This window comes from Polistes dominula, unplaced genomic scaffold (genome assembly GCF_049000335.1).
Source record: "Polistes dominula isolate Pdom_NZ unplaced genomic scaffold, Pdom_raw_medaka contig_75, whole genome shotgun sequence".
NCBI classification, from domain to species: Eukaryota; Metazoa; Arthropoda; class Insecta; order Hymenoptera; family Vespidae; genus Polistes; species Polistes dominula.
Genome location: NW_028301003.1, coordinates 4,077,181 through 4,104,577, shown reverse-complemented (window position 1 = coordinate 4,104,577; position 27,397 = coordinate 4,077,181). Strand labels below are relative to the sequence as shown.

The 27,397-nt window shown below is 33.6% G+C and overlaps 3 protein-coding genes across 8 annotated transcripts; 1 reads left to right on the top strand and 2 right to left on the bottom strand.

Moving 5' to 3' along the window:
* Window positions 1-2,615: 2,615 nt before the first annotated feature.
* On the top strand, window positions 2,616-15,598 carry Klp98A (kinesin-like protein 98A). 4 transcript variants are annotated; one of them, XM_015329495.2, is made up of 16 exons: window positions 2,616-3,238; window positions 3,655-3,724; window positions 5,260-5,370; window positions 5,477-5,593; window positions 5,718-5,963; window positions 6,060-6,232; window positions 6,483-6,885; window positions 6,987-7,271; window positions 7,408-7,821; window positions 7,898-8,095; window positions 10,587-10,709; window positions 11,052-11,156; window positions 11,288-11,425; window positions 11,485-12,558; window positions 12,632-12,901; window positions 13,016-15,598. In XM_015329495.2, exons 1-16 carry the CDS (start codon window positions 3,192-3,194, stop codon window positions 13,259-13,261), a joined length of 4,020 nt encoding a protein of 1,339 aa, XP_015184981.1. In that variant the 5' UTR covers window positions 2,616-3,191; the 3' UTR covers window positions 13,262-15,598. The 4 variants fall into 4 exon arrangements, with proteins under 4 accessions (XP_015184981.1, XP_015184983.1, XP_015184984.1 ...); XM_015329497.2 differs by having other exon boundaries at window positions 2,617-3,238; window positions 11,488-12,558; XM_015329498.2 differs by lacking the exon at window positions 10,587-10,709 and having other exon boundaries at window positions 2,618-3,238.
* Window positions 15,584-18,353, bottom strand: Psn (presenilin). 3 transcript variants are annotated; one of them, XM_089173810.1, is made up of 8 exons: window positions 18,191-18,353; window positions 17,816-17,925; window positions 17,510-17,757; window positions 17,232-17,441; window positions 16,938-17,158; window positions 16,569-16,862; window positions 16,262-16,506; window positions 15,584-16,189 (listed from the first exon to the last, which is right to left on the bottom strand). In XM_089173810.1, the coding sequence occupies exons 2-8, from the start codon at window positions 17,903-17,905 to the stop codon at window positions 16,034-16,036; spliced, it is 1,464 nt and encodes a 487-aa protein (XP_089029936.1). In that variant the 5' UTR covers window positions 17,906-17,925; window positions 18,191-18,353; the 3' UTR covers window positions 15,584-16,033. The 3 variants fall into 3 exon arrangements, with proteins under 3 accessions (XP_089029936.1, XP_015185029.1, XP_015185030.1); XM_015329543.2 differs by having other exon boundaries at window positions 17,816-17,968; window positions 18,191-18,352; XM_015329544.2 differs by having other exon boundaries at window positions 16,602-16,862; window positions 17,816-17,968; window positions 18,191-18,351.
* LOC107070921 (uncharacterized) lies at window positions 18,191-27,260 on the bottom strand. The gene is made up of 24 exons (XM_015329479.2): window positions 25,262-27,260; window positions 24,725-24,772; window positions 24,541-24,639; window positions 24,426-24,469; window positions 24,273-24,338; window positions 24,077-24,190; window positions 23,883-24,000; window positions 23,458-23,789; window positions 23,293-23,391; window positions 23,102-23,210; window positions 22,852-23,039; window positions 22,552-22,768; window positions 22,393-22,481; window positions 22,002-22,325; window positions 21,329-21,932; window positions 21,107-21,240; window positions 20,780-21,049; window positions 20,485-20,700; window positions 20,311-20,400; window positions 19,867-20,248; window positions 19,546-19,764; window positions 19,289-19,458; window positions 18,982-19,203; window positions 18,191-18,895 (listed from the first exon to the last, which is right to left on the bottom strand). The coding sequence occupies exons 1-24, from the start codon at window positions 25,455-25,457 to the stop codon at window positions 18,749-18,751; spliced, it is 4,497 nt and encodes a 1,498-aa protein (XP_015184965.1). The 5' UTR covers window positions 25,458-27,260; the 3' UTR covers window positions 18,191-18,748.
* Between the last annotated feature and the right edge of the window lie 137 nt (window positions 27,261-27,397).

Sequence of the window (27,397 nt, the reverse complement as noted above, 5' to 3'; positions counted from 1 at the left end):
CAATGAAAGATAATTTGCATAGATCCATGTCTAGAATAAGATAAAATGTATACCTCAGTGGTGGTCATTGGTAACTGGGTCAACTGTAATCCGACGTTTGTATTAAAGTTAGCTAGTGCATTCGCAACGGGTTTACCATACCATATCTCTCTGTTCATTCTCTGTATCTAAACATCGTGTGTAATTATCTTCATGGTATCGAGACAATGACGAATCAGGATAAATCGTTAATGATTTATAAATTAATAGAATGTTACGTAGGTAGAATATAATTTGCATCTAGAATGAAGTTTAATTACGATGATCGTATCATACATACAAATTTCTTGTTTACATAATTCAAATCTAGAATTTACGTAGCAAGTACGGTTCTATCTAATCTGATACAATACTAATACATACTTTACTTACTTACTTTCCCATGACCATATACGGTTATCGATACATAACGGAATTTCGAGATTATATAAATAAAATATACTTTTCTATCTTATATAAACTAATACCAGAAAAAAAAAGCTGTCTCTACTACTTTTTATTGGTAGATCATTTTTTGTTTCAACTAACACGAGACTAAAAACGCAGACGAAATACAGTAAGTGTAAATGATCTTGCTCCTTCCCTCGTGGTCTCGCATTCATTCATTAAAACAGAATGAATTTACTTCCTTCGTATTTAATGTCTTCCTTACCTAACCATGAAATATATATTTACTTTATTTTACTGCAATGTGTTATGTTTTTTTATTTTGATTTATAAGTCCAAACATTACCCTTTATTTTCTGTAAGAAAAATGATTCCATTATTCCTGTTTGCAGGAACAATTTTCAAACTTTAATATTGCATATACCCATATCTTTACCATTTTTTAATCTACTTTTATAATTCATTTTATTCTTGGTTTTTAAACAGTCAGCAAAGTATTTTAAAATGTAATTGATTTCATGAAACATTTATTTTTCCTGGATTCGTACCAAACGCGGATTCGATGACAAATCCCCTTAATCGTAAAAAGAGAACGAAACTATGAATACAAAAAATATTTATCTTTCCTTCTCTTTCTTTCTTTCTTTCTTTGCAAACCCCGTTACGCGTTAGAGAAATCGCAAAGCGTGCAATTTATCCCTCTCTCTCTTTCTTACTTTTCTTTTTTCTTTTACAGTGTTTTCCGCGTAGGTGGTTCCTGCATATACACACACACTTTTCTACCAAATGATCTTGTAGTAACGTCATGCTTCGTGGAGGGAGAACAAAACCTGTTCCTTCCTCTCCTCCCGTATCTTTTTTTCCTACCACCCTCCCCAGCTCCCGCTGAAACTTCTTTCTTTTTTATCATCGAAACGTGCAGGCTGCATGTCTATGCCAACCAAGAAAAATATGCATCGCTCAAAACATCTACATATTTATATACATGTAGTGTATCGTAGATTATGGTTGTGTCGTATGTGCGTTGAGTTTTATCTCCAATATATTTAACGAGTTCTCTTCATGCTCTCCAGATGATATAAGAGATTAATGTCACTGACACTTTGACCTGAGGATATTCAAAACCAGATGATGCTACGATGTATTCGAATAATTCATGCATTTTTTTGAATGACAGTCCTATAAACATTTTTAAAAATAATCATAAGAATAATAATATAAAATTGATTAATTATTATGGTGAATCAAAAATTCGTGTGCGTTTGTTGTGTTACAAATTTTTATAAAATTTACGAACTTTTCGCGAACTTCTGTTCAAATTTGAATTTGATCAGCACCCTTGATGCTATATAAAAAAATACAGTATAACCATTTATAATTGACTTCCTTCAATCTATCTAAAACAATTTATAAACGTCACGTTGTCATGTCGGAAGTATCACTTACGTCACCGACACATTTGTGTCCAATATTAGGAAGGGACTCTATATCTAACTTATAAAACGTATAAAAAATATTCTCATCAACGATTTCAAAGACGATTTTTATTTGAATATTCGTAAGAAACAAACTGTGTTGTTACCACCTGATCAAACAATAACAAAACAGTTATAACCACTTTATAAAATGAACTGTAACGAAAACTGAACAAGCCACGTCATTTTGCAACATGAAAACGCTCGGTCACGCGTTGCTTAAGGCACGTGGGACATCATTAAAGCCTTGAAATGAGAAACTGTCCTTTAAGGGGGAGAGTTTACTATCCAGATTTGGTTTATCATGGGAGTACCATCTTTCTAGAACCTAACAACACTACTAGTCATCTGAAAGGAATGCTAAGATGATTGGAAGTGGTTTGAATCTACCTGGGACATTGATAAATAACTCAAATATTAACAAAAAACAATCCTATACCTAGAATATTGTAATAGGATCTTATAGTTGAGGGAAAAGAAAAAAAAATTGGAAAAAATATAATGTCTATACCTAATATACAACGTAAGAGAGAGAAAGAGTAACTGAGTATGGTTGTTCTCCGACTTTCCCTGCGCGAGTGAGAATAATACTCACACGAGGAGAATTGGAAAAAGGTTTGGGTTGCATTGTGGGGGAGGGATTGAAATAACGCTTGCGCACTGATACTTTCGATAGAATTCTGTTCAAAGATGGCGTTTGAATCTTGGATACTACGTTCTGTTAGAGTGTCAGTAATCGTCCGTCCGTCGCGACGTGAAAGTGTTAGGGACGATGTCGGTCGTCGTCGTGGTTGATGAGAACAACAGGCAACTACTGGCTGTTCAAGCTGGACGTGGAGGACGTAAGCGGAGTAGTAGATTGTCGAGGGTACTCGAGGAGGAAGAGGATGCATCTGTCGCTTAGCCTCGGGACACCAGGGAGATCGTTGTCATCGTCGTCGTAGTACAACAAGTAGAAGAACAACATAACAAGAGCACAGTAATAGTACGCTTCTAACCCTTTCGTTCTAGTCTACCTATGTGCTTTCGAACAAGGTGCAAAAAGGAATACTTGAAAAAGAGTGAGAGAGAGGGAAGTTGAAGGTAGTGGAAGAGAAGAAGAAGAAAAAGAAGAAGAAGAAGAAGAAGGAGAAGAAGAAGGAGAAGAAGAAGAAGAAGAAGAAGAGGAAAGAGAAGGAAGAGGAGGAAGAGAGGAAGAAGAGGAGGTGGTGGAGAAGCAAATTGAGGAAGAGGGAAAGAGGAGTCAGCTAGGAAACCGAAAGAGAAACGATCCATGCGCTCAACGCAGCCATGGCTTCGGTTAAGGTGGCCGTCAGGGTTCGACCCTTTAATAAAAGGTGTGTGCGTTATGTCCTGTGTATGTGTGTGTGTGAGTATGTGGGTGGGTATGCGTTTGTAGGTATAAATGATTTTGATCAGATGTGAAACGTCAAACAACCCAAAGTTCTTTTTATCAACTTCCATTCTTCCTTTTTCCTTGTTTGTCTCTTACACGTTAACAGTGATAGACAAAACAAGCAAATGGAAAAAAAACATCAAGGAAACTTGAGTTTTCTTATACACGTAAATGTGATCCACCAACACCACCATCACCTGCAGAATGTAATCTTGCACGGTTACACTTTGAAATCGTGCAGTGTATTGAATATGTGTGTTGAATGCGTACGTGTCTGTTATAATAGAAGAAAAATAGGAGAGAAGAAGAGTTTATTGCCGCTGTCACGTTACTTTTTTGTTTTGTTTTGTTTTATAGAGAACTGGCCATGAACGCGAAGAACATCGTGCAGATGGACGGCAAGAGAACTCGTATCTTCAGTACCAAGGTATAATTCTTCTTCTTCTATCAAAATAATCCTTCTTCGACCCCCCCCCTCCTCAACCCCTTGATTCTCAATTCGATCCTAAACTCATTTCAAACAATCCCCCACTATTATCACCCCTTGTAATTATAGTTAGTATTTTTTTTATATATACATATATATGTGTGTGTGTTTATATGTACGTGTAAATCGGTAACGGGTCAAACTTGAATACGGGCCGACTTTTCTTTACTCTCTTTTTCTTTCTCTCTTTCTCTCTCTCTCTCTTAAACTCTTTTGCACGATCCAAGAACTGTTATTAATAATCGAGGTTAACGACTCTCGCCTTCCTTTCAAGACGGATCTGTCTCTAACTTCGTTGCAATTTAATGCATTTTCAATCCCAACTACCGAATCTATTATTTGTTATACCAATGGATAGAATTATTCATAAATTTATCGGTTATTTAAGTATTCCCATTGCAAATGTTTACAATATTGGATCATTCGTTTTGAAATTCTGATATACACTAATTTACAAACACTAATATCTATGAAATATTTGAAAACTTTAAAAAAACATTGAATTTCTTTCGATGCAACATTTTACTACTCCCACCAAATTCATTTGAATCCTTGCAATGGAGAAAGTAAAAAAATGATTGTTCATATTTTTATACCTGTTGTTGCTTCTTCCTTTTAAAATTTTTTTTTTTTCATTGCTATTGACAAATAATAATATAACACGCGACCATCAGTTTATCTGCGTCTTTCTGTTTTGTTCTTAGTTTGACCACGACACAACTCGTTACTCGTAATGTGTTTCATGTTACATCAAATGTACATATATACTCAACCCATACACATATTCATTGGTATACATCATTCTCTTTCTATGTTTCTATTTCTTGTGTACATAAAATCTATAAACGTGTGCATGCATGCGTGCATTCATGCACGCGTACGTGTATGTGTGTGTGCATTTACTCGACGTTATTGGAGATCTCTTATCTTGGAATCCAAGTAGTAGTCGGATAGAAATACTCGCCACTAATAGGAGAAAGTGAGAAAATCTATGAGCAAAATAAAGTCGTTTTGTCTACGATTCATACATTTATTCTTATTAACTTTTCAACTATTATAATTAATAGAAAATAAAATCAAAACAGAAATTAAAATTAGATCAAATTGAAATTTCGCATTAAGATTAATCTGTTTGTAATTATCTAAAGTTAATTAACAAAAGATTTCTAATTAAAATTGTATTGCAAATCAAATTCGATGGGTAAAGTAAAATCGTTTGATATCGAGCAACTATTTTTACGCGCTTACGTTCCCGTGTGTGATCTTTTTATCTGTGTGTGTGTGCATATAAAAATAAATTAAATTGCAAAGCATTATTGTTTACTATCGTGAACTTTGACACAAACTCTATCCTATCGATAATTATAATACCTAATAATAATGAATAAAATATACAAAGAAATTGTTAAACTTCTATTTACAGCAATTGTTATAGTAACATTTATTTGTTTGATTGCAATTTGACGATTTCTCAGACACCGGGTAGCTGCAGAGAAATCGACCGAGAGAAATACAAGGACTTCACTTTTGATCATTCTTATTGGTCTTTTGATCTGACCGACGATAATTATGCCTCCCAAGAAGAGGTGATTATTTCAATCGTAATAAATCAAAATCGATTTAGAAATTAATTGATTGGTTTATTTGATTGGTTTCTTTTCTCCCTTCCCATGTATGTATGGTTTTTTTTAGGTTTTTTATGATCTTGGTACGGACGTTATAGAAAGTGCCTTCGAAGGCTACAATGCCTGTGTATTTGCCTATGGTCAAACAGGATCTGGAAAAACCTTTACTATGATGGGTTCACCGGTAATATTACAAATTCAAAAACAATAATATTAAATAGAAAAATGTAACGATCCTAACAAATCCAATGAAAATATATGAAATCGTATAAGAAAAAAGAAACAAAATCTTGATATATCAATCTTAGGAGTCTCAGGGTTTGATACCAAGAATCTGCAAGACATTATTCGCGAGGATGGCCGCTGGGAAAGAAAGTGGAGCATCGTACAGGACGGAAGTGTCCTTTCTAGAAATACACAACGAGAGAGTAAAGGACCTATTAAAGATAGATCAAACGCAATCTCATTCTTTGAGAGTACGAGAACATCCAAAACGTGGTCCATATGTTCAAGATTTATCCAGTCATTTGGTCTATGATTATTCAGATATACAGGTTCAGAAATTCACATTACACATTAAGTAATAAATGACTGAAATCAAGACCGTTATATATATATATAAATCACTTTAATGATGATTATTTTAATAGGAATGCATGGTGAGAGGTAATACGCACAGGACTACAGCTAGTACAAATATGAACGATGTTAGTAGCAGGAGTCACGCGATATTTACAATAACATTTGTACAAGCCGGCTTTTCTGAAGGCAATATGCCGTCGGAAACTGTTTCCAAAGTGCACCTCGTCGACTTGGCTGGAAGGTAGTCAATCCTTCAATAATTGCAACCACAACACGCAAAGTTTTACAATGAAAAAAATTATCTGCAATGTTACAAACCAAGTCGATTACACTTCTTCTGCACAATGTTTTTGAAAGTATTTGATAAACGTTTGAAGGTACAGGAACAGCAACCCTTTAAAATTGCAGATAATGATTGACTGACCCCTCGTATTTGTAAAACACAGTCTACGATTATTTCTCGTTCTCTCTCCCTGTATTTAATTTTCCAGCGAACGTGCTAACGCGACCGGAGCAACGGGACAACGACTGAAAGAGGGTGCACACATTAACAAATCACTGGTGACTTTAGGATCTGTGATATCGGCATTGGCCGAGGTTAGCTCATCGGGAGATTCTTCTTCTTCCAAACGAAACGTTTTCATACCATATCGAGACAGCGTGCTAACGTGGTTGCTCAAAGATTCACTTGGTGGAAATTCAAAGACGATTATGATAGCTGCTATCAGTCCTGCAGATTGTAATTACGGGGAGACCTTGAGTACTCTCAGGTATGCCAATAGGGCGAAGAATATTATCAACAAGCCTACCATTAACGAGGATCCTAATGTTAAATTAATCAGAGAGTTGAGAGAAGAAATTCAGAAGTTGAAGTCCCTCATTGGAAAAGACATGGCAAGTATAAATGATGTAATTAATTATTTGAACGCTAGTTGATCATTAAAAGAATGAAAGGACTCGTACCTTTGATCACAATTTAGTCAATCCTTGTACAGAGCATAGAAAGACCACCGCAGGTGCTGTTAGCCCAAATCCACGAGAAACAAGAACAAGAAAAGGTGCTGACCGAGGAATGGACGGAAAAGTGGAGAGAAACCCAACAAATTCTTCAGGAACAGAAAGCCCTTGGTCTTCGTAAAAGTGGAGTCGGTGTTGTTTTAGATTCGGAGATGCCACATTTGGTTGGCATTGACGACGATCTACTTAGCACTGGTGTTACGCTTTATCATTTGAAAGAAGGAAAAACGTTAGTTGGAACCGAGGAGGCTGCTACCACGCAGGTAGCAACATATCAATTAAACAAAACACACATTAGCAACTCGTGAAAAATGCTTCATTCCACAAACCTTGTCCTTTTTTTAATGCGAAACACTTAATAATGAATCCTCAAAAGTATTCTCTTGTCTAATTGAACAGGACATTGTCTTGACCGGTCCTGACGTCGAGCCGGAACACTGTGTAGTGGAACTAGACAATGGTGTAGCAACCCTACACCCTCTTTCCTCGCACTGCTGGATCAACACAGCCCAAGTGGACAAGCCAACTAGATTATCGCAAGGTTGTATCATCCTATTGGGTAGGAACAACATGTTTCGTTACAACGATCCAGCGGAAGCAGCTAAGCTGAGGAAAGAGGGTGGTACAGGGAATGGAAATCTACAATCAACTGTTGTCAATCTTTCGAGATTGTCATTATTAAGCTGGAGTGTATCGGATCTTCACGCTTCTTCTTCGAGCGACAATCTCTTGAACTCGAGCGAGGATCTTCGTGCCTTGGAAGAATTGGAACAACAAAAGGCAGCTTTGATTAAAGAAAAGGAAGATTTCAAGGTTGGTTGAAGTATCCCTACCTACCTGTGTTCTTCTTGACAACGTCCTATCAATTTGATTATGTATTTCTGTTTAGAGAGAGCAGGAAGAACGCGAGGAAAGATGGGCAGCTAGGAGAGAAGCTCTGGAAGGTGCCCAGCGTGATTTGGAGAGAGAATGGGGTGCCCAATGGAAGGAATGGGCTGATGCCATTGCTAGTCTCGAATCCAGGCAACGTGAACTACGTACGCGTCGTCAAATCCTGGAACAAGAACGACGCGACGAAATGACGCAAGTAAGTGACTCCTCGGATGCAACATCAACGGATTTAAATGTTATATCGGTCAAGTATCACTTCTATCTGGTCCTCATTGCTCTCGGTGTCCTTATTTGCTTGTCTGGCAACATCATCATATACTCGCACGTTTGTCCTTTAAATATGTGATATTATATTGCACCTGTTGTTTTCTTTTTTTCTTTTCTTTAACTACACTTTTTATTATTTCTTCTTCTTATTCTTTTCTATTTGTCTGTCTGTTTATCTATTCCTATTCTTTCTTATCCTTGTTTTAAACAAGACAAAAATAAGCGTCGAGTATTAAAATTACTTAGGATTTGTTCTAAAGGTGCCTTCAAACTTCGGCAATTCTTTAATCCCTAACTGGTATGATGAACATTTTATTATGTGAATACTATAATGAAGGTTTATGAGACACCCCTTTTCTCTAATTTACCAGTTAAGGATTAAACAAGTATAACAAAAACTTCTTAATATATAAAAACAAAATATATGAAAAATATATTGCAGGATAACGAAAATATTAACAACGACTGCCATAATAGAGAGTTTGTCTCGTTTGTTTTTTGAATAGAAAAAAGGAACAATATTTGTCAACTATGTTAGAATTACATGTGATTATTTATTAGATTCCTATGCAGGTCTTAGGGTATTGCTATGTGATCATTTAATTATTTTTCTTGTTTTTGTTTGTTTTATTTTATTTTTCCTGTTTCTTGTTTATTAATATTATTATTAATTATATAACTATTATCCAGACTATTAAATAGTCGCTAATATATATATAGTTATATATAATAGTTCATAATATATTTAAAATAGGAAGAAAGAGAGAGAGTGAAAGAAAGAGAGAAAGAATGAGAGAGAATGAAAGAGAAAGTGAGATGTGCAGTAGTATTCTTGAACTGCAAATACGGCTGAATATACTAATTGTAGGCTACCGGTGCTGTGGAGGGCTATTGCCGGAGAAATGTCATTCCGTGGATTGTTTAAATATCTTAAGTATTTTATAAATATATATATATGTGCAAATATTAGTTTCATCATTTTAACTAAAAACAAACATCACATTTTTTTTGTATATATAGCACTGGCCTTGTTGTTTTATATCAGGGCTTCTCAAACCTTTTTTTTTAACGCTTGGTGACCGAAACCACCTGTCCTTCCCCTCCACCCTTTCGACCTACGTTTACTCGAGCAAATATTTTGATAACCCTGGGTATAGACTTTTCGTTATTATAAACTTACAAACTATAAACGTGTGTTGTTGGTTCTAAAATTTTGTTGAAAAATCGATACTTTGAGAAGCCTTGTTGTTCTATATATTTAATATTTATATTAGATTGTTTCTATGGGTTTGTTATGCGAGAAGGAAATAATTATTATCATTGTATAACATTATTATTATTATTATTATTAATATTGCCGATATTATTATTAATTAATTATTAGTTATTAGTGACTATTATTATGTTTATGATTATTATGATTATTATTATTATTATTATTATTATTATTATTATTATTACTATTGTTGATTAATAAATTTTTCTCACTCTACCAAAATTGGCTGTCGATCTTCTACGAAGCGTTTCTTCTATTTTTTCTTATTTTTGATGTGCACTTTTTACATTCATATTTTTTATATTTCTATATTTATATACACTGACACTGTTAAATAATTTTTATACACGATTATTATTGTAAAAATGAACGTATAATCCCGATTAACAAACCCAATTATATTTATTATTAGTTTTGTTTGTAATATTGTTTATTTTTAATTTATAATTTAGGATCAATCTCTTAAGTGCATCAAATGTCACGCGTTTAAAAAGAAAAGGTAATGTAATAATAGCAATATGACGCATGATTTCTTTTTAATTAGACCGTTATCGTCATCATCATCGTCATCGTCGTCATCATCGTCGTCGTCATCATCGTCATCGTCGTCGTTGTCCTCGTCGTCTTCCTCGTCATCGTCGTTGTCGTCATCTCAAGGTCGCACGATAATTTGTTAGAAAAGTTTTATACACGTAATATGTCGCTGTTCAAAAATATTTGACAAATATTTGTATACATTGAGTTGACTAATAATTACATTGGATTGACAATAATTAATATAACTAAAAAATATTTGACAAATATTTGTTCTATGCACCAGCAAATATATCTGCAGCAACGCACAATGCAAATAATGCACAAATGGGAAACCTGAGATCCACTTTTTATCCCATACAAATTCTTTCATATTCATGTATAAAAATAAAATGACAAACAAACAATTAAACAAAAACACATAAACAAAAGAGACACCGATGGTGTGGTAGGTAGAATTATTAATAGTAGTTAATTAATATTAATTAGATTTATATATTACTACTATTATACTATTATTATTATTATGATATATCCGGTGGCATCTTAAATATGATTTCTCTTGAATTATTTTTTGTTAACGCATAGATGTATTGTGTATCGTATCCAGGTAGAAAGTTTGTGTAGGGAAGTCGCCTCTCTACGCACAACATTGCAGTCCAAGCATCGTCAGTTACAAGAATTTTCAAATAGTCACGAACGTTCGCATAAGTTACATCATCGATGGGAAAAGGTAAGATCTATGCTAGACAACAACAACACCAACAACAACACAATCAACGACAACAACAAAAAATATATATATATATAATAATAATAATTAAATTAACATCTACTTGCAATTATTTGTTGCATGTACTAAAATGAAAGATGCTCTTCTTTTATATTTGATGTTTCTATTTTTCCTTACTACACACTTGTATATGTATATATTTTTGCTAATAATTTCATTAACTGTGATTATTAACATCTTTCTATTTATTGATGTTGAGAAACCGGATGGATGTTAAGGTCCGTCAAGATGTTTTTCTTCAAATAATTTCATTTTATAGAAAATAATTGTTGATTATTTCAGACGGACGAAGGTGGTGGTGGAAGCGATGGAAGTTTGCCAGAATCTTGGTCAAGTTTGAACGATGAGAAATGTGTTGACGCTGTCAGAGAACTCGTCAATCATCACGTAAGCATTTTCCTGTTTATTTCACTTCGAAAATATCCCAATATTTTTTTTCTTGACAAATTATTTTTACCCTGAAAAGTTCTAATGTCAATTTAAGTCATTTCTTAAACATTGTATACAATTGCTGATAGAAAAAGGAATTGGCAGTATTGGAAACAGAATTGCAAAACAAGATGAAATCCTTAAACGAGCATCAGAACAAAGTGGACAAAATGGAAGAGGAATTAATGGAGATAGCTAAAAAACAAAAACACATTTATAATTTAGAAGTGAGTAAGAAAATCTAAACATTCAATAAAATGACTTAACTAATTGATATTATTTTTAGCAGGAAGGTGATGGATCAACGGAAAAAAAAGTGTTCTTAGCTAAAAGATCTCAGGAACAATTGGAAGAAATAGTTCGACGTAAGCAAAGTTTATCATTGAATTTAAAATGTGCGTTGCCAGCTTCGCCAAGTGAAAAAATGTCGAGCGGAGATGAGTTGGTGTCTGGTTGCGAATTGAAATCGTTTCAAGATAGTTGTAATAGAAAATTGCAAATAGCTTCAGCACTTAGTATGCTACCTCAGGATATACCAAGTTCTGTAGACACTGGTGAAACGTTTCACACTGCTGCCGGTGATTCGCCGGAACCTCGATTACTTTTTCAAGAAGTCATAGAAAATAATCGTGACAAATTAGAAAGAGAAATGAGCGATAAGGAATTGAAAAAACAAGAAGAGGAGGATGATAAGGAAGAACAAGAAGAAGTAAGGCAAGAAGAAAAATTACAAGAAATGGTCAATGGTTCAACGAATTTGTATTCAAACGTTAAAGAAGAAGAATCTAGAAAATTAAATAACATTGAAAGAAAGTCTTCCAATGAAAGTACGAGTAATACTGAAATTAATAAAGATGACAATGATACAAATTCTACCATGGAGACCGACGAGATTTTGCAAGATTCGTTGGAATCACCGATTCAATCGAATCCTGCAATGAAAAGATTGAACCAAAGAATAGCACGTCAGAGAATGATGGTGATGAGATGTTTGGAATCTAGTACACCATCTAAGGAAGATCTCAATCGTCAGATATCTATCCTGCAAGATCTTCAGAAACAACAAATAGAGTTGGAGGTATCGTTGTTGGAAGATGAACGTAAGAATCCTAAATCTTTAAGTAACGAGGATGATAGATTATCGACTAACAGCGTTGTTGGGGATGATCGTACACAAATAGATACTAAATCGTATCTCGATTTATCATCTACCAATAATTCTGCTACACTTTTGACTGTAGCTACTACGAGATCTCATCTATTCAGGAACAATAGGCCTAATACCAATGAAGATGTTACCTCCGAATCGATGGTCTCAAGAATATCTTCCGGACGTGGTTATTCTACGGTCTATCTAACCGTAAGTTGTTTGATTGTAATCAATCTGTAAAAATATGAAAATAATAATATTCATTAATTATGTATCATCTTAGAGTCAAAATCGTAGCGATCGTTTGAGCAGTCCTTATTCATTAACGATTACGAGGTCTTTACCATCGTTAATAGCAAACGATGGTGATTGTGACAACGTGATCAATATGATCATTAGCGTACCTTCATACGTGATACGTGGAGCTGGTACTTACAGTCATTACGAATACGAAGTTAGAATTGTAGCACAAGACGACAGTTGGACGTTGTTAAGAAGATATAGAACATTTCGAGAGTTGTACATTTCGATGAGTAAGAAGTATGGTTGTAAGGTACCTATAAAATATTTCTTTGGTTTTTCTAATACTTATAGCAGTAAATATTATTTTCTATGTTTATATATATATATATATATATACGACGTATGAATTTGTTTTTTTAAACAGGTAGCAGGAATACGTTTTCCTCCACGTATTTTCTTTCCAAGAAACGAAGTGGTCGCGCGACAACGTAGAAAACATCTTGAGGAATATCTTAGACGATTAATTCAAGTTTGCTCTAAATTACCTCAGTGCAAACCATTATATAAATATAACGGTAATTTGAGTAATATAGATAAACAATCCTTATTGGAATTTAGTTACTTTTTTAGACGAGGTACATTCGAGAGCAGCAAATACGGGACTAGTTAAAAAGTTTATAAATGTGTTGGATAGGGAGGGATATATACATACATAACACATAACACATAACACATTACACATACACACACAATGGTGTCTTGTTTATCTCTATATAATTTCTCTTGTATTTTTTATAACGATATTTATTGCATCGAGGAAAAAACACAAGGCGCATATTAGAATTGAAGGAAATATTTTTTCTGAAGTATTTAAAAATATGCAAATAGACCAAAATACAGGGTCGCTTTTGGGCTGCCTTAAGAGTTCTTAAATTTGATTTTTTACATATCAGGATTCAAGTTATTTCTTTTTTTTTATTTTTTTTAACAGTCTAATGATTCATAGGCTAATGGTCTTATTTTTTCTTCTTCTTGTTCTTCTTTAGATTGGTCAAATCGCAAGCCTAGAGTTTGTCCAAACTGCAAGCCTAATTACGAGACAAAAATATAATCTTGGTAAAAGTTAAAAATCATTTTTAAGAACTATCGGTCAGCTAGCCTTGCATATCGAAGTTTGCAGCTATGCAAATACTCAATGCGAATGTTTGTTATTTAGATATCACTCTCTGCTATCATATTTCTTTTTTTTAGAAAAGAAAAAAGAGAGATAAAAAAAAAGGAAAACAAAATTAAATAACGTTTGGATACAACGTAAAAAGAGAGAATGGAATATTTTACATTAAACACTTATAATATATTATTAGAACGATATATATATATATTTATATTATTATTTATAATATGTAGTCATCGTTATTATTAATTTTTTTTATCCTTCAATAACTCTCTTTCTAAAAAAAAAAACAGATTTTCAATTGAAATCACTTCTATTGCATGATATTCATTCGCACATTTTTTCTTTTTTTAAATTTAATTGTATTAAACAAATTTACTTATATATATATATATATTCTTTTTTCTTGTTTTTATTTTACTTTTTCCTGTTTTTATAAGTTTTGATCTGTTTTTGTTTCTCCTTTACACGATATCACGACTGATAATTATCGACTGAAAATTGTAGAAATAAAATTGTCTCCTATTTACTTCAAGCGGATTTAATTACTTTAATTATTCGTTAAGTTATTTTATTTGTATTATTATTATTATTATTATTATTATTAGCATTATTATTATGTTAGGAATGCAAAGATCAGTATCAGTTGCATTGGAGTACAAGAGTGTAGTATTGCTTCGTTAAAGTTCTTCCAAAAGATCGCTTAGATTGATTTGCAACGAATTGATGCTAATTGAGATCAAAGAACAATCTTTACACGACATCTGACAACGGATCCAACATTTCTATCAATCATTTGAGTCTCAAACGGAATGATCATGACGCTGTTCAGATTTCTTGTCTTACAATTGGTATTTGTTGACAGGATTTTTCTAAAGATTCCTGAAACTCAAATAATTATCACGTTTGTTACTGGTGTCACACATATTTGCTGATGCATCGATTTTCATTCGAGAGTTCACCACACTTTGCTAAAATAATCAACTGCTATTTTTCTGAGACAGAGAAATAATAACTGCATTAACATATATTCATATATAAAAAAAAAAGATAATAATAATATTAAAAAGAAAATATTCTTGAGATGTAAAAAAATAAATGCCGCAAAATATTTATTAGCTTTTGCAATTAATAATCGTGGCTTTTTTTGTGTCATCGTAGGAGAATCCCGCAGTTCGTTTCTTTTTCTTTTTTTGTTTATTTTATTTTATTAATTCATCACATTTAATGATGAATTGAATATAAATAGGAATTGAAAATGATGTATTTAAAAAAAAAAGGTAAAAACGTATTTAAAATTATCTCAATTTTGATAAATAATCGTTCCATGGCTGTGTATATAAAAAAAAAAAATAGACTTATGGACTTCAAATCCAACAAATTAAAACTTTGACGCAAACCAAATTGGTTAATGAGAGACTAGATATAAAAAAAAAATTATTCGTAGAATGGACGTTATACCTCAAGAAAAAAAAAGTTTCGTATGAGTTCCAACTCGTAGACGTTCATCACTCACACGCAGACACACACACATACATTATATTTATCGAGTTAAAATTTTTTTATACCTGATCTTTGCGATCTGCGCTAATGTAAGTTTAAGAAGAGAAGAATAGAAGGAGAAAAAATAAAAAGAAGTACAATATATTGTCATATAGCTTGCTCTAATGATTGAGGGGGAAAAAAAGAATAAAAATAATAAATAACAAAAATTATGTTTAAATGTAGAAAAAAGATCTTTGAAACGACCAAAATGTTATATCAAACATTGTACAATAAATAATAGTTTAAAAAGTTAAATTAATTGTATATAAAATATCTACTAAAAATCAACTTTATTGCTTTATTCGTTTCATTTGTTTTCTTCCTTTCTTTCCACGAAGTAGACTTGATATTATATAGTTGTTTTTTATAACAAATTCACAATTATTTAAAAATACGTAAATATAATTTTTTTTTTATTACGTTCTCTATTATTCTTTCTTATTATTTCACTTAATCTCCTTCTCTCTCTTTATATATATATATATATATATGTATATGTGATATACAAATGTATGTATATATCCCTTACCTTTTTGTACAATTTTGAGAATTTTACACATACTTTAAAGAAATGCGAAAAAGGTGATAAGATCAAACATTAGAATTAAAAGAAAATAAATAAAAAAGAAAATAAGAAAAAAATGTGACACGACTACTATTATTTATAGTAATAAATTAGAATAAAAATGAAAAGAAAAGTATTATACTTATCAAGATATAGAATTAAATGAAGACTTGTTCACTTGCTAAACTATCAGCGAATGGTGCAACAATAACCCTTGTAGCAAAATAGAACGTTAAACCAAATGAAATGGAAATTGGTAATGCAGGTAATGCTTTCTTGAATATTGCCAAAAGTAACAGCGTCAAACAGAGACCCTACAAAATAATGAAATTATTTAATAATTAAGTTATTAATTAAACAAAAAGGGAAGAAATATTTAAACATACTATGAGTATAGCGACGAAACATGCCAAAGTTGTATTCCAATCACCATAACTCGATGCTTTTCCAACTAGTACGCTGTAAAATATAAAATCACCAAGTCCTAGTTTAACACCTCGTTCTTCTTCAGTAACTGCAATTTGTTGAACTGGTTGTGTCTCGGTAGAACGATTTTGACGTTGTCTAGCTTCATCAGTTAATGCAATTGAATTTTCAAGTACTTCTTGCGCACGTCTAGCACTACGGTCGCCTGTTATTGTAAAATAATCACGCTATAGAATAATTTTTATCTATGCACTTCGGTTTAATTACCATGCGTTTCTATCCATTCGAGTGTGAAACCACCTTCTTCTGCATCTCCTGATGCAGGATTATTTTGATTATCCGTTCCAGTACGAGTGAAGGAGACTGCCGTATCTCTGCCTGTCGCATCTCCACTGGCCATAGTTGCTGCCTGCACGTATCCAGCATAAGTCACGGTGTGAACAAACGTATACAAAATTGTCGATGAATATATGAGTGCAGGGAAAATTGATTCGTTCCTTTCTTGTGCCGTCTCAACCAAAATTCTTAATGGACCCTTAGGTGACAATACTGCTATCAAATCTAAAATATACGATATATTTATTATTTTTCTTTAAACAATAATACAGTGAATAGAAATAAGATTATATTCCTTACCCCAAATACTGATAACAGCTAGAACTGCCCATGCAGTCCACTCGGGTAGATATTTAATAAAAACGAGAGCCATCAAAGCGGAAATGAAAATAAGATAAGCTTGTTGAAGTTGTAATGGACCTTGCCAATGAATGCATATCATTCCGACCATACCAAAATTCCATAAACCTATTCCCAATGTGAATAGATCCATTGGAATATTATATGCTTTCAAAACTTGCCTACAAAATTAATGGATAATATGAAGTAATTATATTTGAGATGATAAATATTGTTTCTCAGATTGATACTTACTCGCAATAAAGCACAGAGAACATGGATAGCAATAATAACGAACTTATAATTAACCATACGTGTATGGCTTTGTAAAATTTATACTTGTACAAAATAATAAGTATCACGGTCATACAGACTATGATACTTATGAGTATTAAAGAATTTGCAAACGCCTGCCAAGCTTTTGTACTTGTATCTGCACTATCTTCGTGAAATGGAGTATAAACTCTAGAAAAATATTAATTCAATTGAAAAACTAATAGAATGATAATTGTAAATAATGTTCTATCGCTTACAGGTAGATTCCTTTAGTCGTGTAGAAATTAACCGAACTGATAGTAGCAACTACAACAAGCATACAAAGAGAAACAGGTACGAATAATTTAATGACGTGTGCTGCTCCATATTTTAATTCTTCTTCCTCTTCATCCCTGTAATGTCTTTGTCTTTGTTGATTACCAGAACCCGATGCACTTCTACCAGAACTATTTATGTTCGATGCACCACCTGCTTCTACGTGAACTTCGGGAAGCCCATTTCCTAACTAAAATTATTAATTAATTAATATATAAATAAATGATATCATAAGAAATAAAATTCACCTCTTCATTTTCAACTCTTGACCGTCTTTTTCTTCGTTCATTGACCAAACTTAGGTCATCTGAACGAGACTCAGCAACGTGACCATCCATCAGGCTCGTGTACTCGTCTACTGAATCGTAATCACTCTCAGACATTCATCAATATCTATTATTCTAAACAAATACAAATAAATACTTTTGTGACTGTGATTAATTCTTTTTTTACTGTAATTCCTTTTTTTAACTTTTATGTGTTACTCGTAAGCATATAAAATTTTGAAAATATTTTCTTTATAAAATTAAACTTTAAATGTGAATTTTTATTTGGCACACTAGTGTGTCATAAAAGTAAGTTTTTCATTGATAATATATAACAAATTGATAACTTCATCTTACACTTTTCCTTGTAATACTTTATCACTTTATCCGCACACTTTTTTTAATTAACATTAAAGTTGATGATCAGAAGAATACTCATTCGTAGATTTTCCACTTGATTATTCTATTTTTTTTTAAATACTTTATTGACACGATATAATATCAAAACTTAAACAGCAATGACAATGGCTGACGTTAACGATGAATGCAACGCCTCTGGTGGTCACATTGCAAACTGATTCCTACTATTTAACGACAGAATCTGTTACCTACAAAACTTGTTATCGACAGAACCTGTTACCTACCGAAAAATAAAATTATATTTTCATACAAAAATGACACATATATGTATAAATAATTTTGATTAAAATCATAGAAAATTTATAAGTATCAAATGCTATCATCGTAAAAGTTAACGTATTATATATATATATATATAAAAAAAGGGTAATGATTAATTATTATTTTAATATAAATGTAGTTTATAAATGTAAAAATGATATGGAAAACGTATACACGTTCCTATTAAGTATCTTAATGTCTTTGTAGTAGATCATTGTATAATTATGATCTAGTTTATTGATAACAAGCTGGTCCCACTTCAATAGAGAAAAACTGATCTGGTAATCCAATATCTCGTAGTGCAACGTCTATTATAGGAAGTCTTATTGGTTTATCTGAGTTATATGAAACAATTGTTTGACTCCAATTATCCTGACGAAACTAAAAAAAAAATAAAAAAATATATATATACACATATAAATAATTGTGTACTAGATAAAAATTAAATATTAAAAACAAATACATACTCTGCATTCATCTAAAATCATATCGTATCGCAAACGTTGATTACCACGCGGCGTTATTTCAACATCATTCCAAGTAAGAAGTTTCATGCTTCTTCTATAACTTTTCCTTTCAGGATCAAAATATGCTACGCTTCTCTTACAATGATATGTTATATTCTGCTGAGCATTTTTCGAAAGTAATTGCAGGAAACTTATTTGATTGCTGTCTGCTTTATACGTGATCTAAAATAATAATAATATAATTACACTTAATATATAAAATGTAATTAACTCTTTCATTAATAGCATTAATAAAGAAACATATTACCTTAAAATTTTCTATTTCACTCAACCAAACTTCTTGTTGTTCACCAATAAAATTAATTTCTGCTGTACGAGTTGGACTCGGTAAAATACAAGTTGCACGTTTTTCAGCATCGCAATAAACTAAAATTGCATCCCTTGTGTCACCTTCGTTTGGATCAATCCAATATTCACCTAAATAAACAAATATATATATATATATATACTATATAGATTTTTGTAAGAATTATATATGTGAATACATTTTGTAAGCATGCTTACCAGATATTTTTTCTGGATAAGCGACAAACAAATCTCTACAGGTTTTAGCTGGCGAATTTTTCTGCCCGTCTGGTTTAATTAATTTTTGGAATGTTGATTTTAATTGTTCGTAAGCTTTCATTACGAGATTTTTGCGTTCCTCTTCAGTAATTTCTTTACCAAATAATCTCATTGGTTCGTCGCCTATTAATGGGTCTGGTCCTTTTGTTTGACCTTGTGCTAAAATAAAAAATTAAATGTATCAGAACTTTTGTTATTTTCCATTAAAATAATACAATAATTTGATTACAACAATTCTTACTAAAAACATAAATGTTGTACCTATGAATGCTGCCAATGAAGCAGGATCGTAGCCTAATCCAAGTTCACCAGGTGGTCCTGGTGGTCCTGGTGGGCCAGGAGGACCTGGTAATCCATGTCGACCTTCTTCTCCAGGTGGTCCTCTTGGTCCTGGATTTCCTGAGAGACCCATTAAGCCAGGATTTCCATCTCTACCAGGAGCTCCTCTAGCACCAGGTTCACCGTCTTTTCCTGGTAAACCGTACATTCCTGGTTCACCCTTTTCTCCAGGAATACCTGGAGATCCTGGTAAACCTTGTAATCCATTAAATCCACGATGTCCTTTGGCTCCTTTTACACCTTCCTCGCCACGTTCACCTTTGGAACCTTGCAATCCTATCGGACCAGGTTTTCCTCGTGCACCCTACAAAAATTATTTAGTAAAAACAATTTTTAAAAATTTTATTAAAGATGTTATAAATATACCTGTTGTCCTTCTACACCCTGTGGTCCTATTTCTCCTTTTGGACCACGTTCTCCAATAGGACCTGGTGATCCACTACTACCAGGAGGTCCCTTTATGTTAAATAAATATTACAAAGTGATTTTTGCTTTTACAAATTTGGATAAATAAATAACTGGAGTTTAAGTAAAACTTACAGGAATACCAGGAGGTCCGGATGGTCCTTCGGGTCCAATTGGACCTGGTGGTCCTTTATCACCAGGACGACCACTTATTCCAGGTGGGCCTGATTTACCAGTTGGTCCTTCAGGACCTTGTTCACCAGCTGGGCCAGGAGGTCCAGTAGGACCTACCAATCCTGGTGGTCCAGGTGGCCCATCTGATCCTGGCTTTCCTGGCAAGCCTGTTTCACCCTAACAAAATATTATAATTTAATTATGTGTTTTTTTATTTAGAATTAATACAAGATATTATTTAAATAATTTATTTTACTGTAACACCACGTATTCCTCGAGCACCAGTTAATCCAGATGGACCAGGAAGTCCAGGCAAACCTCGTTCACCTGGTAAACCTTGCGATCCTTGTGGTCCCATTAAACCTGGTGGACCTTGTGCTCCGCTTTCACCTTTAATTCCATCTGCACCAGGGATTCCAGGGTTTCCTACAGGACCAGGATTCCCTGGTCTCCCTGTATCCCCTGCATTACCTTTTATACCTGGCAATCCTGGTGGTCCTTGGGGACCAGAAATGCCAGGCAATCCCTAAAACAAAGTACCAATTAATATTTAAATTTATATGACAAATAAAAGTATACTTACAGGTTGTCCAATTATGCCTGCTGGTCCAGGAGGGCCAATAAGGCCTGTTTCACCTCTGGGGCCAGGTTCTCCTCTAGCTCCTTTTGCACCAGTTAATCCTGTTAAACCTGGTGGGCCTACCTCACCTGGACTACCTGTTAATAAATAAATACAATAAATAATAAACATTTTAATTAGTGTATAATATTTGATATAATTAAAAAAATAATAATTTATTATTACCAGGCAATCCTGGATTTCCTTGATCCCCTTTAGAACCTGGATAACCACGGTCTCCTTTCAATCCTGGTAATCCAATAAGTCCTTGCTGTCCTGGAAATCCTTGCAATCCTTGTAAACCTTGAGGTCCTCTTTCTCCTGGCGCACCTGGAGCTCCACTTTCACCTGGAGGGCCTGGCAAACCTGTATCACCTCTTTCAGCTGGTTCTCCAGGAGGTCCCGGAGGACCAACTGGTCCTTGTGGACCCCGCTCTCCGATACGACCGGATGGTCCTTCTGGTCCGACAGGACCAAACATTCCTCTTTCACCCTTCTGTCCAGGCTCTCCTGGAAAGCCACGTATTCCAGGTAAACCCACCAATCCTGGTGGACCAGATTGTCCCATTTCTCCTTTGAGTCCAGGTAATCCAGGAAGTCCATCGACACCTTGAATGCCTGGTTCTCCTCGAGATCCTGCTAGTCCTGGTGCTCCAATTAAACCTCTTTCACCAGGAAAACCTCGTTCGCCTCTGTTTCCAGCAGGACCAGCAGGGCCGGGTGGTCCTTGAATTCCCATTTCCCCATCTTTACCAGGTAGACCTGGATTGCCAGATATTCCAGGAAGACCCTTAATTTAAACATTTATTATTACTATTTGTATTTAACTGATTATACGCATTAAAAATATTATATTTACCTGAAAACCTCTGGGCCCTGTTAAACCTGGTGGTCCTCTTTCTCCAGCACTGCCTGGTGGTCCTGGTGGACCTTGTGATCCTGGAGAACCTTCTTTACCAGCGTCACCTCGAGGCCCAGGAGAACCAGGATTACCAGGCTCACCGTCTTTACCAGCTTCACCTGGAAAACCTTTCTCTCCAGGAGGACCTAACGCTCCAGGTAAACCTTGTGGTCCTGGTGGTCCTTGGTCACCAGGTCTTCCATCTGCACCTTGAATTCCACGCTCTCCTGCATTACCTGGTTTGCCAGGTGATCCTGGACGGCCTGTTATACCACGTGCACCCTGTTAAATTTACAATGTCATTTTATACGACCCTGATTTTGTATTGTGTATGTATTTATATACGTACTTGTATTCCGGGTGGTCCTGGACGACCTGGATCTCCCATTGATCCTTTTGAACCTGTTGGACCTATAGATCCACGATCGCCAGGTGAACCTAAATATATTAATATTATAAATATTGCATCAGGTATGTTTGTTAGGTTTTTATAAGTTGGATAATGAACCTTTGGGACCCATAGGACCATCAGAACCAGGTAACCCACGTGGTCCTTGTATACCACGTTCACCAGGTGGGCCAGATGGTCCAATTGGACCATGCATTCCTCTCTTTCCTCTCTTTCCTTCGGTACCAGGTAATCCTGGGAAGCCACGTGGACCTGGTGATCCTTGATCACCTTTTATTCCTGTATCACCTTTGTATCCCCTTTCACCAGGCAACCCCTAATAATTTTTTTATAATAGAAATATTTATACAATATAAAATTAATTAAATTGTACAAAAAAAATAAAAGAAATTAACTTACAGGTGTTCCTTTCGCTCCAGGTGAACCAGGATTACCTGGTATGCCAGGTTCTCCACGAGATCCAGGAAAACCAGGTAACCCAACTAAACCTTGTATACCAGAGCTTCCTTTTTCACCAGGTACTCCATCTTTACCCTGTAAACCTTGTGGTCCAGATTCTCCAGGCTGTCCTGGCCGTCCTGCTTCGCCTGTACAAAAATAATAAAATATAAATATTCTATTACAATAAAATGAAACATTGCAGACATACCACGTGGACCTTGTAAGCCTTGACTTCCTTTTGGGCCTTGAGCTCCTTGATCTCCTTTAATTCCAGGATTTCCTGGGAACCCTGGTGGACCGGGTTTACCTAATGCACCCTGTAACATTGCACAAATTATAAAACGCCTATACAATAAGTGAATTACATTTAATAGTTTATGTTATTTTTGGGTAACTTACAGGTTGACCCGGGGGTCCATGAATTCCATCGATTCCTCTTATTCCTGGTGGTCCTGGTAATCCTTCTCTACCCCTTTCTCCTCGTGGACCAACAGGACCCTACAAATATATGTACATAAGTTTTATAATAAGATATTGTTGTTATTTTATTAAAGAGATACTTGCCACTGGTCCTATTGGTCCCATCGGACCAGGTGCTCCAGAGGATCCTTTCTCTCCAGGTATACCTTGTTCACCTCTAGCACCATCCAATCCTGGAAAGCCACGGTGTCCTTTAACACCTGGTAAACCAGGCATTCCTGCAAGCCCTCTTGGTCCTACTGGTCCTTGTGATCCTGGCGGACCTACTTCTCCATTCTCACCACCTTCACCATCTCTTCCTGGTAATCCTGGTAAACCTCGTGGACCAGGAGATCCCGGTGTACCTGGTAATCCTGGTTCTCCTGGCTCTCCACGAAGACCTTGGAAACCTTGCGGACCAGGCAAACCTGCTGGTCCTGGAGTTTAAAAACGTACGCTTATTAAAATACTAATTAAAAATATATAAACAAAAAATAAAGTTTATGTAATCAGGAATATAATTTGTGTACCTGGAGGCCCTCGAGGACCAACAGGACCAGGTCCAGGTAGAGGATATGGTCGCAGATCCGATGGACCTTTGTCATCGCTTGCTTGAGATAAAGCGAGTTGTTGATAATACAGTGATACCTGTAAAATATATTTTAATTTAAGAACATAAGATCTCCTTTATTATAATAATTTTAATTAAATATGATTAGATTACATCAGGTAAAGGTCCAGGTGGTCCAGGTGGTCCTGGTATTCCAGGAGTTCCTGGTTGTCCCGGATATCCTGAGTCACCCGGTCTTCCACTATCCCCTGGACGCCCAGGTTGTCCCTGTTGTTAAAAATAGTTTTGAAAAATATAAAATACTTCACCAATATATAATATTTTGAATAATATCCATTTAATTACTCACACGTGGTCCAGGTACTGCTACAGAACTTATGTAATTACTTTCTCCAGGAACTATTTCCGTTACTAACTATAAATAATATCAAATGAAATATATTTTCAATTATTTATTCATTTTTTCATTGATAATTAAAAAATAAATTCTTCTTTCTCTTACAGGATTATTATTGTTGTAGGTTTCCACCGTAGAATGTATGTCTTCTAATGATTTCATAAAATAAGAAAAATTAATAATAAATAATAATGGAAAACATGTAATTTGTAATACACACCTTGTTCAAAAAATCGTGTCGTTGGTGGTGATGATAAATCTGTATTTGATTCTGGCCTAAATGTTGATATTGTTGAGTCAATATTTGTTCTTCCACGTCCTGTAATTTGTACAATAAAAAAAACATTATTATCTAAATTATATTTAATTAATAGAAATATTTCTTTGTGTGAAATAATTCTTACCTAAATTATTATTTATTGAAGGTATGGACGACGATGGTATCGTTGTCTCTGAATAAAATAAAAAATAACAAATGTATATATGCTCTGTATTCATTTCAAAAGAATTACAATTATTATGGTGTATAAAATATCTAAACGGAAATTGTAATGCATTAAATTATTTATGAATTAATAGAGAGAGAATTAAAAAAGAAAATATTAATTGCGTTTTATCAATTACAACGATTGACTAATTGTTTTATACGTCGCGTTAACGAGTGCGATATCCTATTTAAATTAAAGACTTCCGGTAGAGCTGACAATGAGACTTCAATTTCCGTTCTGAAATATTTACTTATATTAATTAAATACAATATGCAATTGTATCTATGCAAATATATATAAATAATTTAACAAATGACTAAATTACTGAAGAGTTGCAAAGACTATTTTTGTGTACCCTAATAAAATCTTAACTTGGTCATACTATTTTAAAATCCTAATATAAATAATTTAATAAACTTCAAAATTGTAATTCCATTCTGTCAAAAGACTCACCATTTTTCTCTTCATATTCTTCATAATTATCGTAATAATCGTATTCGCTGTATTCACCGTTAACAGTCTGTTGAGATTGGACTTGTCTAGGTCGATGTTTCTTCTGTTTCGTTTTTTCTGAATAAACTTGGGGTAGTAATAAAAGTTGGAATATTAATAGGCCAAAAGTGGCCCTGTTAAGGTACCCTCGTTTCATCGAGGTATCCTCTTTCAATCCTTTTTTCTTATTGAAGTTCCTAAAGTAGAAGTTGAAGAAAACAGGACTTGTTCAAAACCTTTGAGAGGAGACTCTCGGTTCTGCTACGGTGCTGATGACAAACTAGACTAGTGACAACCGTGTTGTCTCCCGCATATCTATTTAGCAGATGCTCTGGTAACTACTCAAGGGAGGTCATCATCCTCTAGTTTACAAGATGCGCACACGGTGTAACTCATACCGTCATTTTCTTCTTCTTCTTCTTCTTCTTCTTCCGTATCCCCCGATCTCTCGTTCTCCATGATTTGAACTCTCTTTAATTTGTATATACAAAGTATATACTTCTCTTCCTTCTCTTACAATTTTATATTCACTATACATGAACCATGACGTTTAATTACAGTTAGAGAGAGTACAGCTTTCAATTTGATTATCTTAAACAAATTTGAAATTTGATTTATTTAATAGAACAAGTTGCAAACCAATGTTTATTCAATTTTTTGATATCGTTTGAAAAAGGTTTTTGTTATCTTTAAAATGATGTATCTCAAAATAAGGGATGGAATTTATAATTTTAAATTAAAAGATACCTATATATATATAGAAGGGTAGAACAATTGTACAAATATTGATTTCAAATCTCTCTCACAATATTTAAATTAACAATTGAATTTTAATGAAGAATTTCATTCGAATGTTCGAGGGGAAATGTACTTTATATTTGTTGACTAGATGACTTCATGCGTCCTTGGTATTTAAATGCAGGTTCCAATCCAGATCTTAAATTCTAAGTAAGTCAGATATGACCTAGTTTTGTAGGTCTAGCAAGTTCTTTCTCATTTTGATTAGTCAGTGAGAGAGTATACTCTGCTATACAATACTCTTCGATATAAAAGGGTGAGTGTGCCATTTCCACTTAATAACTTTATTAAATAACAATCATCATTTTGGCCGCATTCCATCCTAGAAGTGCATGTGTATCTTACTTTATATACAACTAGGCGATAACCGTAATTAACTGCATTGGCTTCTGCTATGTGTTACCATTGATCTTTTTTTCCTTTTTCTTATAAACGCATAAATAAATCAGAGTTGTCATCTCGTATTTTCTAATAAACGCAACAGCTTATTAAAGACAATCATAGTCTCTTATATTTTCTTCTCTATTACTTTTCTATGAATTACTATCATCTTAACATATTTTTTTTATTTTCATACAATTATTCAATCAATTAGTCCAATTTGTTATTTGTGTCTTATTAAACTTTACTGTACTTTTTTAGTTTGTTTTTATATTTGGGATAACACAAAATACACTTAGTTATAATACTTCATCGTTTTTGCTAATATTGGTGTCATCTTACAAGTGCAGTGCATTAGGAAATTGCTTGCAAAATGACTGCATCAGATGTTTCCTGATGGGATGCACAGATCTAAAAATGATCATAGGGTCTTATCTATTTCATTTTCTTACTATCACACTTCCCTTGCTATAGTAATTAGATCTAAAGTGTTTATAATACAGTATTCTCATTTAATCTATCAATATTACTAAAAAATAGATACATTCATATTTATTTTTATTCTTTTTGTTAATATAATTAATTTATTCATTGAAAAAATGTTCATTTACACATACACATCATATGAAGTTTCATTACGAAATTTCATATGAGAACTTTTTCTTTCTTTTTTATAAGTTTCATTAATTTAATTAACACATTACAATTATATCAATTTTAACCAAATAATGTCGTTTATTATTTATACTTCAATGTTGAATCAAATAGAAAGAAAAATAAACGTTTAATTATTTAATGAAAAAAATTAATGAAATATAACAAACATTGAAAATAATCCAACAAAAATAAATGATCGTATAGATACAACAGGTATTTATAAAAAAAAATATGTTACTTTTTCAACGTAAAGATATAATA

Bases quoted from the DNA above. Each gene is read 5' to 3' on its own strand.
- Klp98A (XM_015329495.2), top strand. From the start codon at position 3,192: ATGGCTTCGGTTAAGGTGGCCGTCAGGGTTCGACCCTTTAATAAAAG. The intron at 5,594-5,717 runs GTAATATTACAA...TATCAATCTTAG, and splicing joins TTACTATGATGGGTTCACCG to GAGTCTCAGGGTTTGATACC. The intron at 6,886-6,986 runs GCAAGTATAAAT...ATCCTTGTACAG, and splicing joins CCCTCATTGGAAAAGACATG to AGCATAGAAAGACCACCGCA.
- Psn (XM_015329543.2), bottom strand. From the start codon at position 17,950: ATGTCTGAGAGTGATTACGATTCAGTAGACGAGTACACGAGCCTGATG. The intron at 17,159-17,231 runs GTAAGTATCAAT...TTAATTTTGTAG, and splicing joins TTCTCTGTGCTTTATTGCGA to GCAAGTTTTGAAAGCATATA. The intron at 16,507-16,568 runs GTAATTAAACCG...TTACAATAACAG, and splicing joins CGAATGGATAGAAACGCATG to GCGACCGTAGTGCTAGACGT.
- LOC107070921 (XM_015329479.2), bottom strand. From the start codon at position 25,457: ATGAAACGAGGGTACCTTAACAGGGCCACTTTTGGCCTATTAATATTC. The intron at 24,640-24,724 runs GTAAGAATTATT...TACAAATTACAG, and splicing joins TTCAATAAATAATAATTTAG to GACGTGGAAGAACAAATATT. The intron at 24,339-24,425 runs GTAAGAGAAAGA...TATTATTTATAG, and splicing joins CCTACAACAATAATAATCCT to TTAGTAACGGAAATAGTTCC.